Genomic DNA, 18,523 nt, shown 5'->3' on the forward strand with positions numbered 1-18,523 from the left:
GTCCAGGATCACGGGATGCGGGCCTGGTCGTACCGCCGGGGGGCTGCTTCAGGACAGCAGCAGGGGGAGAAAAAACGCTGGATACCGCCATGGGAGACGGCGCGTCGGGGCCCCGCACGCACCAGTGCGCGCGGGGAGGGCATCAGGGGAGCCGCACTCCCGTTCAGGGCATCACGACAGGTGTCGAGGTGGTGAACAAGCTGCCGCCAAAGTCATCAGCTGCGCCGACTGCTGGGGGTTTCCAGGAAATATGGGCCGTGTTCTGGATCACGGGATGCGAGCCAGGCTTATAGCCGAGTGGCTGATCCCGTAGATGGTAGGAATTCCAGCAGCAGTCGGAAGGCCTCAGTCTGGCTGCGCTCTGGGTGAAGCAGGTCCTGGTCCGAGTAGGAGGGCAGCCCTAGGTTGCGGTATCCTGCAGTCATGTCACGCCGGGCGGCCTCTAGGTTCGGGCAGGAACAGAGGAGGTGGCCCAGAGTCTCGTCTGCCCCACAGAAGGAGCAGGCCGGGGACGGGGCTCTGCCATGTCGGTGTAGCCGGGCCTGCGTCCATGAGCAGCCCGTTCGTAGTCGCAGGATTAGGGTCCGTTCCCTCCGTGGCAGGCAGTCGGGTACCCGCATGAAGCGGACTCCTGAGGCCACGCGGGGATCGGGGTGGAGGGCCCGTACGGCCTGCCGAAGAGCAGGACGGGCGAAGTCCAGCTGCGTTACTTTTGAGGACACCGGGGAGCCATTGGTGTGGGCGGCTCCGGCCAGCTGATCCGCAGCCTCGTTCTTAGTGATGCCAACGTGTGAAGGCAGCCACTGGAGGGAGACCGGACGGCCAGCATCCTGGATGGCCATAAGTCGGGCCGTAAGGTTGGCCACCGTGTGCTGCCTGGGCTGGTGCTGGCGCAGCAGCTGGAGGGCTGCTCTCGAGTCGGTTAGGATGACTGCGGGCTGCTGTCCAGGCAGCAGGAGGAGCAGGTCCGCTGCCAGGTGGAGGCCCGCCAGTTCAGCCGCCGTGGAGTTGGCTGGGAACCGCAGGCGGCACGACAGTGCTGCACCTAAGGCCGGTGCTACGCAGGCCGGTGCCGGTGCGGGAAGCTTCCCGCGCGCGTTTTCTCGCTGCGGTTGTCTTGGAATGTGGAGAGAGGTGGCACTGAGGGAGGACCCGAACGAGCAGAAAGAGAAGGGGATAGTCACGTGACACCAGAGAAGACTGGAAAGCGCACCCTTTTCTCGCGTCGTCGTCTTGATCGTCTGCTAGCTCCCCTCCCGTCGCCCTGGCAAAGCAGCCGCCGAGTGCCCGGCCGGCCGGCCGGCCGGCCGGACGCGCGCGCAGCCTCCGCCTCCGCCGACGGGGTCACTGAACTGGGACCGACGTCACGGTTCACGGTCGGCGCCCATTGGCTGTTCTCGTCAGCGGCACGGGAAAAATAAGTACCGAACCCATCGCTCTGCGGGACGGCACAGCAGGCTGTCCGCGGGAGAAAAACCGGCTTGTGCGGGAAGCGGCACGCGGAAAACGTCCTGCGTTGCGCGTTTTCCCGCTAATGTGAGTGCGCCTTTACGCCAGCATCGCGCCGCGGCAACCGCTTCTAAAGCCTCACGGGGAGAGCGCCGCTTTTGCCACTACAAAGCCTTCTAGAGCACTGTAGTTCAGCTACCATGCGTGGTTGTGGAAATCCGAGCAACGGGCAGGCCGAAAAATACACATGCTGAACCACCCAGCCAACACCTCCACCCACGCAGGACGGGTACAAGCAGCCGGGTTTGCCATGATTCATTTGTAACCCTCCGAAGGCAGGCGCTGCAACAAAAGAAAAGCCTTCACGCAGCGGGGATTAAGAAAGGACCGGACACATATCTCAACATCTCAACCAAAACCAGTCTCGGGTCGCTCGGGGGCAAGACCGGAAGACACTTTCTCAGTGTCGCAGCCTGGCGGCACAATCTGAAAGACTCGCAAGATGGCGGCAGTGGAACCGCCACCTTCAAGGGACTATGCAACGAATAGAAAGTCACCTGTAAACGTTTTCAATGCTTAGAAATGATGCTAAGAAACATACACACCAAGTACGAGTCTTCATAACTGAGCCGGCAATTTATTATGAACTTTTAAAAACGGTGTTTTTTAAAATTCACGGGCCGATTGGTGCGCTCGTAGGGACCGATTTTGGAACTAATATCGTGAAACAAAGACGTCCAGTTCCAGTTCCAAAAAACTTTTATTTCCATCAGAAATGGAGGCCCACTACTCCCTACCCCTGGCGCGCAGGCTTAGGGGCAGAGGCCAGGGCCTCCGCGACTAGATGCAGGCGAAGAGTTGTTGGCTCTTCGCGGCCTCTGCCGCCAGTTGGATGGCTTTCTTCTGGGTCGCGGGGTCCGCGCTTTGCAGAAGGGTTTCCCAGGATTCTCTACTATCTATTCCTTCCCTCACCCCTGGGGAGTGTACACACTGCCAAATTATATGGTCGAGGGTCCCCCTCTCTCCACATTTTTTTACATTTATCTTCTATGTCCTCGTCTTGTAGGACGTGTGGCGCCCATACCGGGTTTATGAAATTTCCGGCCTGTAGCCTTCTCCAGGTTACTGCCTCTCTGTTCCCGAGCTCCTTGTCCGGAGGAGAGACAGTTCTTCTCTACAGTCTGTAATTCTCTATGATTTCTGTGTATGTTTGTAGTCTCTCGTCTAGTTCCTTGCAATCAGGCGGTTCCGCTTCTGCTTAGAGGTAGAGATCGCGAGCTAGAAGGTGCACCGCTTCATTGCCTGGTACTGACGTATGAGCTGGTGCCCATATTAGGCCAATTTTTCTATTCATCTTTTTCCCCGTTAGAATCCGCACCGCTTCTGATGCGACTCTACCTCTTCCATAATTGTAGATGGCTGTCGGACTTACCCTCCTCCCCATCCCTCTCTTACGCACTCCCAACAGATCCTCTTCAGACGCCTCCAGACCCGCTCTCTGTAATCCCCTCAGCTTTTATCCCACTATTGCGGCACATCCCCTGCATGCTCCCTATGCGGTGACCCCCACGCCACACTCTCCCATATCCCTTTCGGCTGCCCTGCTGACCCTCCCCCGCGGGGACAGCACGCCATCTCGAGCTGGGAGGACTGGGAGGTCCTGCTTATGTCTGCAGACCCGACATCGCAGCTTGCTGCGGTGACTCGGGCTGCCGACGTCATGTCCCGGCATGACCTACTTGATGCAGTGCGGGACCACGCATTGGCCCAGGGACCCAGCGGGGTCTAAAACTCACTTGCTGAATAAAGTTTTTCTGTCTGTCTGTCTTCTGCTACTTCCGAATTGCGGCTGCGTATCGTAGCTGCTGATATTGCTGTACCCTTGCCATCCACCACTGAGGCTACAGCTGCTCCCAGTCTACCGCTCGCCGCATCCGTGTATGCTACCGTCTCCTTATTCATTTCGTTGAAGCGTCTCATGAGGGCTTCTGCTCTCTTTTCCCTCCTCTCACTGTTGAAGGTGGGGTGCATGTTTCTCAGAAGTGGGTCTATTCTGAGATGATCCTTGACCTCCTTCGGGATGTTTTGTTTTTGCTTTATGCCTCTGTCTGCCTGCAATCCTACTATGCCTAAAATGGCTCTGCTTATATATGTCTGGCTAAGTCTTTCCTGCTGAGCTGTTCTGACCGCCTCGGCCGTTTCCTTCCACGTGTTGTGTATCCCCATAGCTAGGAGTCTTTCCGTTATTCCTAACGCTCGTTTGTAGCACCTCCTAATTATTGAGTCCAACTTATCTCTTTCTGGGGCCCGGATGTTCAGGTATGGTGTAGCATAGCTGAGTCGACTGATTATGCATGCTTGCACCAATTTTATTAGGCTCCTTTCTTTGAGTCCTCTCCCTTTGAGCGCTATTCTTCTGAATATTCTACTTACTTGCGCTGCATATCCTTGCAGTTTCTTTATTTTTTCATCATTGTATCTATTTTCCTGAATAAAAAGGCCTAAAATTCTTATCTTGTCAACCCTAGGCACCGGTTTGCCTCCTACCATAATGCTAAGATTGCTATCCCTTTTTAATCTTAAAGATTTCGGGTTGTATATTAAGAGTTCTGACTTCTCTGGCGAGCAGGCTAGCCCGCTTCTTGACGCGTACTCCACTACTGTGTCTGCCGCTGTTTGAAGTTTGTTTTCTATCTCTGCATCGCTGCCCTTGTTTATCCAGACATTTATGTCGTCCGCATACATGCTAAAGTGTAAGTTCTCGATTCCTCCCAGTTTCGCTGGGAGGCCTCTCATGGCTAGGTTGAAGAGGAGCGGGGATAGGACCGATCCCTGTGGTGTACCTCTGTTGCCTAGCTCTATTTCTTCTGACTCCAGGTCCTGGTATCTTATTTTGGCTGTCCTATTTGGCAGGAAGTCTTTAATGTAGTTGTATATCTTGCCGCCTACACCGATCTCCTGAAGTTTCGATAGAACCGCCTCATGTTTTACATTGTCGAAAGTTTTCTTAAGATCTAATCCCAAGATTGCCTTTGTGTCCTTAGTCCGAGAGTCTATGATGTCATGTTGTAATCTCAACATAACGTCTTGAGTACTTAGGCCTGGCCTAAATCCGAACATCTCGTTTGGCCATAATTTCTTGTCCTCAATGTATCTGGTTAGCCTCGTTTGGATTACATGCTCCATCAACTTCCCTACGCATGAGGTGAGGGAGATTGGTCTAAGGTTCTCCAATTTTAAGGGCTTTCCAGGTTTGGGAATAAGAATGATGCTTGTTCTTTCCATTGTTTTGGTATCTTCCCCTTTTCCCACACCTGCTGCATGTATTTAGTTATAGCAGTGATCGACTCATCATCCAGGTTTCTTAGCATTTTGTTGGTTATTCCGTCCGGGCCTGGAGCCGATTTAAAAAACAAAGACGTTGCACTACCCATGACGTCGCCAGGCCACCACACACTCTCATTCGTTGGAGCCAGTGCAGCCACGACGTCACGGGCACACTTCCGGTAGCCGTGAAAATCGTCTGCTCGTGCCGCCGCGCGACCCTCTCGGGCAAGCGCGAGCCAGGGCATGGGCTTCGCGCATATGGTTTCAATTTTGCTCTGCCGCCTCCTTCTGTCTGGAGTTCCGGAGCCACTCACACGGCTCTTCGTGCGCACGCATAGGGCTAGATGCCCATCGCGGCCGTAAAAGCGAGCAGTCGCACCTCGAGGTCCGGGTTTATTACTGCTAATTACAACAGATGACAAGCAAAGACACCCGACGCGCGTAGCAATCCAGGAAGGCGAAGATACCGGAGAGATGCCGCCACGCCGCCAACGCTGCTGCTGGGGTGCTAGGAGCGACAAGTGGAAGTTACAAAATAAACGTCTGCGGATGACGTATTCATGGGCGGGGCCCAGTCCCAGACCTGTTTTCTTTATTTTTGTCTGGTGCCCCGCGTGTACGAGTTGAGGGGGGAAATAGGAGCGTAATTTTTAATCGTCTATATCTTCTCTGTTGTTGATGCTAGCTCAAAAATTCTTGCACTGGGGTGATGAGTGATCGAATGCCTATATCTCGTCTGCTTTACGTAATCTCAATTAATTTATTGCATAGTCCTTTTAAGTGCTTCTGCGTGGAACCATCTGTGCCAGTGCCGCGTTCCCACGCAGCGCTGTGAAGTGCAGGTGACTGACCTTCGACGCTGTTTGGGGCCCCTTCGGGTTTTTCATCACTGCTGCAGGGACAGCACGGACCACAACTTGCAAAAAGTGGCGAGAGTGTGTTGTTGTGGACGTCCTGGAAGGCGTATCCTAAAGATTGGACACGTGATCTACATCACAGTGATTCGCCGCATTTTTAATGAACTATATTTCCCAACTAGGGACCTGGAGACAGGGTACCCTATTTAAGCAGCGATCTGGCATGTGATCAACCAGCGCCCGGTCCACTCTTTCTAACTATGTAAAAATGTAAATAAACCCTTTAAGTCTCTTCTCCACCTCGAAGACCATCCTCTTCGTCACCCCGTAACAGCAGTCTCCCGATCCGGAACCCATGGACATCGACCTTGGAGAGAGACGGCCCAGGCGAACCAAGGGCCCGCATCTATCAACATGTGGCAGCGGTGGGATCGAAGCGCAATCCCCCAACACCGGTGGCCTGCTAAGGGGTTGGAGCCCCATCCCTAACAACTGGTGGCAGCGGTGGGATCGAAGCGCAATCCCCCAACCCCAGTGGCCTGCTATGGGATAGAAGCCCCACACCTAACAACTGGTTGGCAGCGGTTGGATCGACCATGCGGCGTGGTGTTGCTTCTGTGAGTGAGTGCTTGAACTTTACTTGAGATTCGCCAGGCTTCAAATGTTTGGGTTAATACTTTGAACTGCTGGGAATCGAGGGAAGTTGATCAGTGAGACGAGTGTGTGTAGCTCATGTCAACAGTTGTCCAGCAAAGTCAATGCTCAGAGCAGCAAACATGGGTCTAATGAAGTTGCTAAGGACAGATTTGCTGTGCTGCCTGTGGGTATTCCTCTATCATGTTGCGAGTAGTGTATTGCCGGTCTGTCGTCAACGGGAACGAGGATCGAGATTGTTTCTGTCCGTTTGTCGTGGTAGAAATGAAGCGAGCTTCATGCAAAGCATTTTCACACTTGCCTTTTCAATGTATTTATGGTCCTCGAGATCCGCGAGTGGAGCAAAGGGGTCGCTGCACGGCATAAACAGCATTCTTTGAAGCATGCCAACAGCGTCCGCATTCGCCGCTGGAGTCCCGGGCATTGATGGGGCGGCTTAGTTTCCTGGAGCCTGCAGGTCCGTTTCCTCGGGAAGGTCGCTTGTTGGTTTGGAGTAGTCCGGCGAGGCCATGCAAGGAGAAAAACGAGAAACAACTGACGGGGTAATACCTACCAGCGGTGCCCACCGGCAGCAGGCCTAAGCTGGATGGCGCGAGCAGTGACGGATTCAAGATAGCAATGTCCTAGATAGCAGCCACTGCAAGCCAGAGATAACAGTCCGGTTTAGCAGGAACCCGCTCGCAAACGCATCCGTACCTCTCTGTGGCCGGAAGTCGAATCCAGTCCATGTGCTGCTGTAATGAGTTGGATTGCACCATTCAGCACATAAGCCGCGAACGTGCGCACTCGTCACCGGCAAAGGAACGACTGACGTACGGCCCGGAAGGCTCCTCTTATACACCCTATGCAACCACGTGACCAGTTATCATGTCAGACGCACCATCTAGAACTCTCCGGTGTGAAACTGGCATTTCGCGATTGACTGCTACTCGTGTTGCTTCACATCGCTTTTTTTTTTTGGTGGGGGGGGGTAGTTGGAACTCATCATCCTACTTTCTCACAATTCCTTTCTGCAAGTCATCTTGTCACGTGACTTTGATATGACGTCATCACTGTGTCACATGACTTAGGAATTTTTTGTGTCGTCTTGTTAAGTGACTGGTATGATGGCATTAATTTGTCACAAGACCTCGGAATTTCTGGCGTCACCTTGTCACATCACTTTGGTATGACATCATCGCTTATAATCATCACCTCTATCATCGTTATCAACCTAAATCTCATTTGCCTTCATTCATTTTTGCTGAATGTCATTATTATTTTAATTAGCATTAGGTACTTAATTACACGACATCATAACCTTAATCACGGCATATTACTCCAGTCATTAATTATTTACTCATTTACATCACACTCACAATCATCCACTCATTCAAGTTGTGACATCATACATAGTGGGGACACATATTGCCGACACGTTTTGCGGACATGACCTTGAGACTGAGCCATTTAGTGCTTTCCCATTAAAAAATTTGGCCTTGTCTGCCCACACCAAGCGGTATTCCCGTCAGCCTCCGACTGTTCATGAGTCTAACGCACAAACTACAAGTTGAATACTGCGGAATTATGCCTCAACCCACAACCCAACGAGATATCTAACTCCCGCTCTCAAAGAGGCCGAAGTCTGCACCAAGCCGGATCTACGTCAGCCTCTGGATCACGGCCGGATTGGAGCTCCTCGTTTGCCTCAAGTCGGTCGATTCGTACAGATCCCTCACGTTCACAAACATATGGCAGAAATCTTAACATCCTGCCTGTTCCAACTGCCAGGTTCTCGAGCTCCTTCTTCTTTGTCCTCTTAAGGCATGGCACATACCCACATGGGGGGATTGGCCAAAGTGTAGTGGCATGTGCTTGCAATGTCGTCGTCTTCGTCAACTACCCGCGTTCACAAGCGTTAAACTGCCAGTCTCTCGCGCAGAGGACTGAAAACGTGGTCCTCATCATTTTCCATACGTGCGTGTGGAAGTACCAAGAGACTAGCGTGCAGCAAGCCGCCCCAATGATGGGAGATTAAAAGCAGTGAACTTCAGTTAGAAGACACAATGCTATCGCATTATCATCGGGGAATGATAATTAAGCGACCTATAACCTTTCCCTGTTCAGAGTCTATTCTGTGCTTAGCACTCACTGTAATTGTCTTCGTAACTGCTACCGCATTGTTTTCTAAATATTCCTGGCATGTATTAGGTTTACTTACACATACAGAACAAAGCGCGAACCCATATTAGCAGTGCATATTGACAACAATAAAATGTTATAAGTGCAGGGCAATGTATGCATGCAGCGGGTGCCAGAAGTAACGGCCTATTGCTAGTGGACTCCTGATAATCACTTTATCAAGAACCTTTTCCACTTTTTTAAGCGAGGCTTGTTTACACTCCTTCTAACTTTCTCTCCCTTTCTCATTATGCCTAATGGCAAACGTCTCGAATAAAAAAAATGTAACAGCAGAATGATATTTTGGGGCTCAAGTCATAACAGTCCCGGTTTTTTTCTGATGTATTAGATAAGATTTTATTTTCAATCAAGGATAAGGGGAGACAAGGCTAAAAGCTGCCACCATAGCTTGACCGATCCTCGCCGCCTACATGGTAACGGCATGTGTAACGACAAAAAGTTATTAAAGGGACACATCTGAAACACAATATTGTTGACATGGTACAATGCATGCAGTGCATATATATATATATATATATATATATATATATATATATATATATATATATATATATATATATATATATATATATATATATATATATATATATATATATATATATATATATATATATATATATATATATATATATATATGCAAGCAAAAATCTGAAGCCCTGTGGCAGAAACAAGAAACTGAAATCTTCACAATCACAGTAAGCTGCAAAAAGTATACAAACCAAGTGGATTTGAGATTGTAGTACATTTTCTGTTTTAGCACTGTGTCCTCAAGAGGAATGTATTAATACACTGTGGGTGCATGTCACCAAAAAAAAAGGTATGCCGCGACTTTTAAGTCACAGTTCATAATTTACAATACTAATCCCAGCATTGTGTGGTGGATGATTTATTGAAGAAAATGTTCTTAAGCTGCATAGTATTGGCTTGAATGCATGAAGGCTCGAATGCGCGCCATGCGCGTTCTCCGTCCCTGCGTCGAACAAAAATCCTAGCGTTCCTGTGGCGCACATATTGAAAATCATGCTCTCTGCCCATTTCTTTACTTCAAAAAGTCGTTCCCGTGAGTGCTCCGTCAAGTTTTCTTGAATATATACCTGCGAAGAGTGGTTTCTTAGGGCACGCCTCTTCTCAAACCATACTTCTCGTGTTTGTTGGCTGGCGAAGCGAAGTGTAATGCCAAGGATTTTGCCGGGCTTGGACGGGAGGTGGAGAATGGCGACAACTTCATGGCGACTTCAGGAACGTCTATTCTCTCAGCGAGAGTATTGATTTTATCAAGCAAGTTTTCCTTGTCAGTTTGTGCAATCCAGTGAAACTCTAGCCTCCGCTTACCGTTCCTCCAATCAAGGTCGTTTAACTGCTCTTTCATACTTTTCATTGTCACTGTGTCCTGCCATTCATGTTTTTGTATCTTAGTCTTAATTTTCTTGATCTCCGTCTCATGACGTGCTGTGTCAGCAAGAATTCGATCGTACTTGTCAGACATCACCTGCAAAGCTTGATCAATGTTTTCAACGGCCTCCTTCAGTTTTTCCTGTGTACCTGCAAAGACAAGGCTAATCTGTTGCACTGTTACAGGAGGCACTGGCGCGTTAGTTTTACTCGCTGTGCCTTGAGATTGCCCTGCTCAACACGTCTGGCATCACCATTTTTTTTCTTGTTTCCCTCATGGTATCAAACTGGGCTTCAGCGACACCAGGGCACTTCCCTTAGTAATATGCATAAATGCATTCACTGCACATCAGATGGGAATCCTCCTCATCTACTTCTGTTGTACATATCAAGCTTGTTAATTCATCACCCATGTTTATAGAACAGTCTTTTCGCAGCAACAGGGAACGCAAAAAAATGCGCCGAAAAGGAAAAAAAGAGACTGACCTGCAAAAATTTAGAGCATCGTTTAAGCAGAGCTGTCAATGCGTCCCCTGTCACTGCCACGAACGTCCGCAGCTTCGTACCGTGTCTGCTTTATATATATGCAGTCTGCAGGTGCACTGTTAGCAAAAAAAACACCTAGAAGGAAGTATAAATGGTTGATGCCACCCTATAAACTCCATTCGTGAAAACGCTTACTCCATGAATATGGAGTAAAAACGTGGACTGTCCTTTTTTTTACTCCCATGAGTGAGTAATGGAGTAAAATTGAGGATTGACCTGCGTTTACTCCACTCTAGAAATGGAGTTAATTATGCCAAATACTCCATCAGTCCCGGAATGGAGTAAACAAGTTTTTTATTTAGCCAGTACAATGTATGGAAAAAATTCTTTCAGAAGTGATACATCCACATTAACAGGTACTGTGCTACAAGTCACGGAAACGTAATGAAAGGGCATTCGCAAGTAACAGGCACAGAAAGAAATTCGATTAATTTGCAATGAATTCACAAAAGCACGGAACTTTTTTAAAATTTTCTTTCAGTTTTACCCATATATACAATGATATGCACTGAAACAGCTGCATAATCGCTGCTGCGAACAGGATTTCTCGCGGCTCCCAGCTGTCAATGTTTGTGTCGATTAAAAAGTATGAGGACGCTTAAGTCACCTTGAGAACGTATTGCGATAGCATTAAATTTCACATTTGTTGCTGCTTCTGTTGGAACTTCTGTATGTGTATGCGACAGTTTCTTCGCAATTGTCGGTCTTTCAACTGTCATCTACGTGATACCAGCGGCAGCAGAATGTATTTGTTTGCTGTGACGGTGCCCATACTTGAATATATCCCATTTATTTACTTTTTATTTCGCTTCTGCTGCAATTTTTGTTGAACTGAAACACCTAACTGATCTATACCCATTTATTTCGAGTAGCCTTCTTCTGCATATTCATCCATGCCATCAATTTATTTTGCACCTGCCACGGCGAGTCGGGTGTGAAGACGTCGCAAGGCTACATGACTTTGCTCGCTCAATCATTGTCGCAGAATCGCAAAAATCAGAATCATTGTCGCAGAATCAGAATCGCAGGTCGGCGAAGCGAGGCTGCGGGGTAGCGGCTAAGTACCTGGCGGTGTTGCGCTAGCTCGCTAAATTTCTCCTTTTTGTCTGTGCCTGCTGCTCCTATTCTGGGGTGATTGGGCACGGGATGAGAGCTTAATGCCTACTTCTTCTCCTGGCCAGGGGTTTTCCCCTTGGTCGGCATCTCTTCCTCCAGACCAGCTCCCAATTGATCTCTTTTTCCGCAGTGGAGTTTCGAGCATTCCGGTCGCTTTAGTGCCTTCCTATGGAGGCGCTATCCGACTGAACAACCCGGAGGCAGTACAGGTGGCTCTTCAATCCACATCTAAGCACTACATGCGCATTACGGATGTTCGGCAGTTCGGCAGGGGTGGTATTTTGTGCAGGTCACCGGATAAAGACTGCATTGAAGACCTGCTAAAGTGTACGATCTTCGCCAACCACCCGGTGAGCGCATTCATTCCGCCTCACCTAGCATGTTCCAAGGGCTTATTCCGAGGGGTCGACTCTCGATTGAGCCCTGTGGAAACGCTTGAGAACCTCTCGCCTGCGGGAGTGATTGCTAGGAATCTAGAAAAGGTAGTCGCGGCTGCAGCACTCCCGCCAAGATAGGGTTCTTAAGTGTACTCCAGTGGAATTGTCTATCTATATTCTCAGCTTCAACAGATTTAAATTGCCTATGCAATCAGCTTCTACAAGATTTAGTTGCTTTACAGGAAACATGGCTAACTACAAATTTCAATTATCATCTCAAGGATTAGCGTCCGTTCCGGCTTGACCGGTCATCACGAGGGGGAGGGTTGTTAGTGCTCATCTCTACAAAGTTTTGCCACAGGGCATGCATTTCTTTCCAATATGCGGACACTGAATGTGATATCCTTGCGGTTGACCTCAGTGTCCCAGGTCAATAGCCCTTTCCGGTAGCTAATGCATATTTCCCGTCCGGTGTGCGTGACACTCGGCCCCTTGACTCACTCATGTCTAGTAGCCGATCTCAGGTTCTATTACTTGCAGACTTCAATTCGCACCATGTGAAGTGGGGGTTTAAGACAGACAGCTTTGGTTCTAGACTATTTGATTGGACTGCTAACAACAACTTGATCTGCAACAATTCCGGATGGCCTACGTTTGTTCGGAGTCAATGCCGCTCTGCCTTGGATTTAACTTTTCCACCCAAGGAGTCTGTTATGTCTTGAGCGCCTGTTGACTATGCAACAAACAGTGATTATCTACCGATTAGCTTCAAGTTTGCGTGTAAATTAACTCTTCCTGAGCGATATCAGCGCACGTTAATAAATTACAGTTGCTTTAAAGACACGCTAAAGTCAGCTCTCCAAATCACTTCAGATCCTTGCGCTGAGGCAAATGCCGAAAGCAAGGCTAAACATCCATGTTCAGTACTGGATCATGCAAGGCAAAAGTCTGAATTTTTGGTTAAGGGAACCAAAAGTGCAATCGCGAACATTGGTGGAATGCTGAGTGCACGCGTGCATATAGACGACGGAAAGCAGCTTGGAAGAAACTTCTCATCAATCAATGCCCAAAAAATTGGTTGGATTATAAGTATGTTGCAGCAACATTTAAGCGCACTGTCGCCCGTGCAAACGAGGAGTATAATACAAATCATTATAATTTCATTTCACAATCAGTAAATAAACTAGCTTTGTTTAATTTCATGAGGCGCAACAAGGTGATTCCACCGGCTGCCAACATTGAATCCCTCGTTCAGTTTCCTGCTGACATCGCAAAGGCCTTAGAGAATATTGCGTGTGGCCTAGAGCTTCGCTTTACATCTGCTATACCTTCTCCTGCTATATTCACATGCGCCTCAAGTGATTTCACAGAGGTCTCTATGCCTGAGCTGTCGCAGATTGTTCTGCGCTTATCCCCAGCGGCTCCTGGCCCCGATAAGGCCACTTCATCTATGATCAAAATTTTGTTCAATGAATCTCCTGCAGACCTGTTGGCACTAGTTAACCATTCTATTAAAGGTCCTTGGATACCTCATGAGTGGCGTCTTGCTGAAATAGTTCTATTGCTTAAAAAGCAAGGGGAGGGCTTAACTTTAGACAACATACGCCCTATTTCATTAGCATCGAACCTAGTGAAATTGGTGGAAAGGGCCCTTCTCAGCCGTGTCATGTCATTCATTTCAAAAAACGCTCTCTTGAATCCATGTCAAATTGGTTTAAGGCCGGGTTGTTCAATTTGGTGTGCTAATACTGACCTAGAGAGTGGTATTAAATTAGCTCGCAATAGAAAATAGTTTGCTGCGCTTGTCACCTTGGATGTCAGTAAAGCATGCGACAGCGTTGAGCACTCGACTCTGTTACTAAGATTACAGGAACTGAACTTCCCAAGCTATTTTGTAGCCTGTATTTCTGTTTTTTGGAAAAGAGAGAATTTTACTGCTGCCAAAATCGTGTTTCCTCAAGGAGATTTCCACAGACAAAAGGTGTACCGCAAGGATCAGTTCTCTCACCTTTTCTTTTTAACATTTTTCTAAGCTCAATTCCATGCATTCAAAATGTGGAAACTTGTGTGTACGTCGACGATATTGCATTTTTTGCATCAGCAGGTGACATTCACACTCTTTATCGAACCTTGCAAACTTACCTCAATGTTGTTGACAACTGGTTAGGAATAATTCATCTGTCCCTCAATGTGAAGAAATGCGCATTGTTAGTATTTCCGGTTTCTGTTCCTGTAAATATCTACCTGGTCTATAGAAATAACATAATACCTCAAGTTAAGACGGCGAAGTATCTCGGAGTAATATACGACTCTGCTCTATCCTGGCGGCCACACATTGAGCAAGTCTCTGCAAAAGGATTTCGGGCCATTGGCATCCTACGCAGGCTTTTTAGTGCTAGGTCAGGCATGAGAAGGCATACACTTCTGATGATTTATAAAATGTACGTCCGCCCAATTTTGTAGTTCGGCTGTGTTTTACTCTCAGGAGCTCCTGCCTATAAACTTCGCCCTCTTGCGCTGTTGGAGCGTGAGGCGTTGCGCCTTTGTCTGCAGGGCGTCCAAAATATGTCGCCAATGCTGTTCTGCACCTTGCGGCGCGAATTCCATCGTTATGAGCTAGGTTTTGCCTTTTAACAGTTCAAACATTTTTAAAATTGTGCGACTCACCTCTCCATGCTTCCAGTATAATATTTCTTAGTCAACCTTCCGCCTTTTTTAGTGACGCCTGGTCTCGTTTTCATACTCCGCAGATATGTTACGTGCAGTCCCTCCTTGATCCCATAAATATTCATTTCACAGATGTCCGCCAAATGTATAACTCAACTGCCCAGATTGAATTCGATGACATTTTCCCATCGAATGCAAAGCTGCAGCCCTTCCCGCTTCTTCAGGGTCTGTTACAGGACCACCTAAGGTCCTTTCCCTCTCATGTTCTTATTGCTACCGATGCCTCGCAAGATCGCGAAAAGGCAGGTGTGGGATTTTTTTAGCCTTCACTGGATTGGTCTTTTTTTCTCCGTCTTCCTGACTTCACTCCAATTTTTCTGGCAGAATTATTAGCAGTAATCGTAGCCTTACGAAAATTAGAAACTACCGTTTCCCAGGTCGTGGTTATGACGGACTCTTTGTCCATTTGCTCTTCATTATCCTCACCAACTGAGTCTCGGACATTACTCCTCTTTAAGTTCCTGATTCCGCTCCATCTAAATTCGGTAAGGTTGCTTTAGGTACCAGGTCACATGGGCTTTCACTTAAATGAGGTTGCAGTTTTCTGAGTAAGAGCCTCTCTCTGCGGCCCAATTGTTGCTGTCCTGCCAACGTGTGCATATACAGCTGCGGTGTGGTTTCGCAGCTACACAATATTTCAGGAATTTGCTGCCTCGGCTCTTACATCATCTCCCGAATATCAGCATTTTCTGCATCCTTGGAGTAGCAAAGACTGGCGCTCGCACAGACTATAGGTCTCTTTCACGCGTTTGCGTTGCCGGGTTCCCCTTCTAAATTTCTACCTTCAAAGATATGGCCTGGCGGCTTCCCCATTGTGCCCTTTTTGCGCCGAACCTGAGACAATAGATCACTTCCTGCTGTTCTGCAGCCGCTTCTCTCATTTGAGGAAGCATCTTTTGCAAATTTCATTTCATCAACTGGGCTTGCCTGTGTCCTCCGCGGTTGTTCTTTCCATTAGCGCTTCTTTGCTTGGACGAAGCGACAGGAGTGGGCGCTCTGCTGTGCAAAATTTTCTTCAAGAAACGCAGCGACTCCCATTCTAATTTCTTTTCCCCCTCTCAGTCAGTACGACATTGAAGCATTACAGGCATTGTATACTATTATGCACATTAAGCCATTGTCCCGTCCTCGATCTCCAAGTTAACAGGACCCCTGTCCTTCCGTCTTCCAATCTATCAGACTACATACTATTACCACTCCTTTTCTCGTCAAAACTTTCCTGTGTCCAGCAATTAACCGCACGTGTCTTGGCCACTCCCCTGTAGTGGGTATGTGCCAGCAACGTCTGAGGCCCTCCTTCCTTCCTTCATTGTGTCTCATCAGGGTACGTTAGGATGACGACAAATGTCACGGGGCCTCTCTCGAGCAATAAGTGAATTTTGTTACATCGGACGGCGGATTTTGCTCCTGACGTGAGCTGCAATTCTATTACTACAATGCTATTGCCCTTTTAAGTGTATAGACACCGAATTTTAGGTTTCGCGTGTTCTTGCAGACATGTTTAAGATGCCTGCATGCATGAATCGCCCCGTGATGCTCGCTTACGACCGCTAAATAACTTATAGAATTTCTTCTCTCACTTGTTTCGGCTTCAAAAACCAAGTGAAGACTATGGCGTCAAAGGTCATCATAGGCCACGCAAGGCATAAAAAAGTGCGGTGTGCTCCCTGCTTCGTTGTCTTAAATATGTGCCGCGTCAAAGGCAGCCTGCATCAAGAACAGGGATCACACCGGGTGAAAATTGGTTTCTTAGAAAGGAGCTCAGTAAATGTCTAATTTCTCAGTGGACACATCAACCTCGCCGCGAGGGAAGGAAGGAAGGTGGGAGTGAAAGTGAAGAGAAATGGGTGGTGTAGTGTAAGGCTGCGGACTAATTTAGCCCACCTGTCTTTCTTGGAATAGTGTAGAAACAGCAACGACAATTATGCTGCAGTTGTCGTCATGCCTTACGTGGCCTGTACTAACATTTAACACTGCAGCTATTTCTTGGCTCTTAAAACCGAAACAAAAGAGAGGAGAAATTCAATTATAAATTATTTAGCGGTCTAAGGCGAACACCCCCTGCGATTTCGCGCTAGCATATCCAAGGGGATCGGTCCATTAAAGGGGAGAGGGGGAGAATCTGTCGACGCAATTGCCTCCAGAAGCTCCTATAAGGAGCATTGCCTGGCCTCTAATCTATACACTGACAGGCAACGTTTCTAAGTGTTATAATTGTCCGGGTGGTGCATTCAATACCTTTGCTCCTAATGGTCAATTATAATGCGCTTTCGTAATGCTCAAACGGTGAGTACCTTCGGCATATTCGAATAGAAAACTATTGGGCTAAACCTTGTCGGCATCTCCGTACGGGCAGGTCGCGCACATAAAATGGCAACACTGAAGGCCAGGGCTGTCACTGGTTTCACTGTACAGAACATCGGTATTTACTATGGAACGAAATGTTCGAAAACGGCAAGCAGTGACAGAACACATCCAGACTTCCCAGCAACGAGGTGGCGGCGCACCCAAAAACATAATTGCACAAAGAATTAAACATTCCCACCAGAGCAATGAACAGCATAAGACATAGTATCAGTGAACTTAAGTCGCACTGAATACAATCAGTTATTATGCTTTTACTGAACTATTGCGTTACGTAGCACGAAAAGATAATCACATGGTCACTTGTCTGACAGGCTGTTTTAATGAAAGTTAGCTTGCGCTCTAGGAAACAGGTGAAAGTCAGAAGCGTAAAATATGCTTAGGAGAGTATGTCAAATGTAACAAACATTTCTTTGTCTGTCCCGATACAGTCTGGTGCAGAATAAATGCAGTCAGCCTTTCAACCCAGGTGATCTGGAGCAATAAATAAGCTGAACAGTAAAATGAGTCCACATTCAAACCGTTGTGTTATTACACGTCAGCCCCTTTTTTGGACACTGAGATACATTCAGGAACTGGGGATAAAACTTGCTTTATAGCGACACATGTAACATTATGCAACAGATTATATAGAACCGCATACGTGTGACATTAACTGGTGCAGTCAAACACTCATGAAGCAAACGCAAAGTACAAAAAAACATGAACAGAATGGGAAATCAGATTTCAAGCAATGGTGTAGAAATAGAAAGACGGTGTGCTATGAGCAGCACAAGCTGTTCCACCAGATTCTGAACAGCGAATGGATAACACGACGTGGCACTAAGGTTTATATGTATGAAGAAACAAAGCAAACAGACTCCTTACAATTTTGTTTGTATTTTAATTGTATTGTTTAATTATTTAATTGTATTTTGTTCGTTGCATGGCACACTCCCATACACGTAAAAGACGATGAGGTGAATCTCTTACAAACTGCAGAGGATTATTTCTGAAGGGATGCCGCAAACCACCAAAGAAGGGAATAACTTGTCACTGGTGCTGTAAAGGAAGTGTTTCACCAATCGTACCAACCGGTTTCTTTCTTTTATGATTGACCTCGTGAAAATGAGCAAACAAGCTGTCATGTGGGCTGGCTTTAAGTTTGCACAGATAGGGCTATGTGTAGACCCTTGTTTAAAAGCATGCGCTTACTTAGAATGGGTTGCATCACACAAAGACTCAAGCACTGAAATGTGCGATTGTGAGTGAATTTCCACGCTTGAAAATGTTAAGTATCGACAGAAATGTAAACACAAGAAAATACACATTTCCACTAACCAAATATGAAAATTAGTGTACTTATGTACTTTTGGCGATAAACAAAGGGCCATATTTTTCTACATTTACAAGTTGGAACACAAAGCAGTGTGAATATGGTGCACAGCTGTTTAGGCAAGCAAAGCAACTCGCCCAGTTTTCTGTTCTCGTTAAAGCACTGAACACGCTAATTAAATGCGCTCTGTTCTGCAGTACCAACCGCTCCAAGCAGCC

General features: G+C 47.5%; 1 protein-coding gene across 1 annotated transcript in view; it reads right to left on the bottom strand.

Annotated features, from left to right (window-relative positions):
- Window positions 1-287: 287 nt before the first annotated feature.
- LOC144118317 (uncharacterized) overlaps window positions 288-18,523 on the bottom strand; it is a 36,641-nt gene continuing 18,405 nt past the window's right edge. Inside the window, exon 2 of the mRNA XM_077651280.1 lies at window positions 288-1,012. Coding sequence (XP_077507406.1) covers window positions 288-1,012 — 725 coding nt within the window. The remainder of the gene's footprint in view (window positions 1,013-18,523) is intronic.

This window comes from Amblyomma americanum, chromosome 1, assembly GCF_052857255.1.
Source record: "Amblyomma americanum isolate KBUSLIRL-KWMA chromosome 1, ASM5285725v1, whole genome shotgun sequence".
Classification (NCBI taxonomy): Eukaryota; Metazoa; Arthropoda; class Arachnida; order Ixodida; family Ixodidae; genus Amblyomma; species Amblyomma americanum.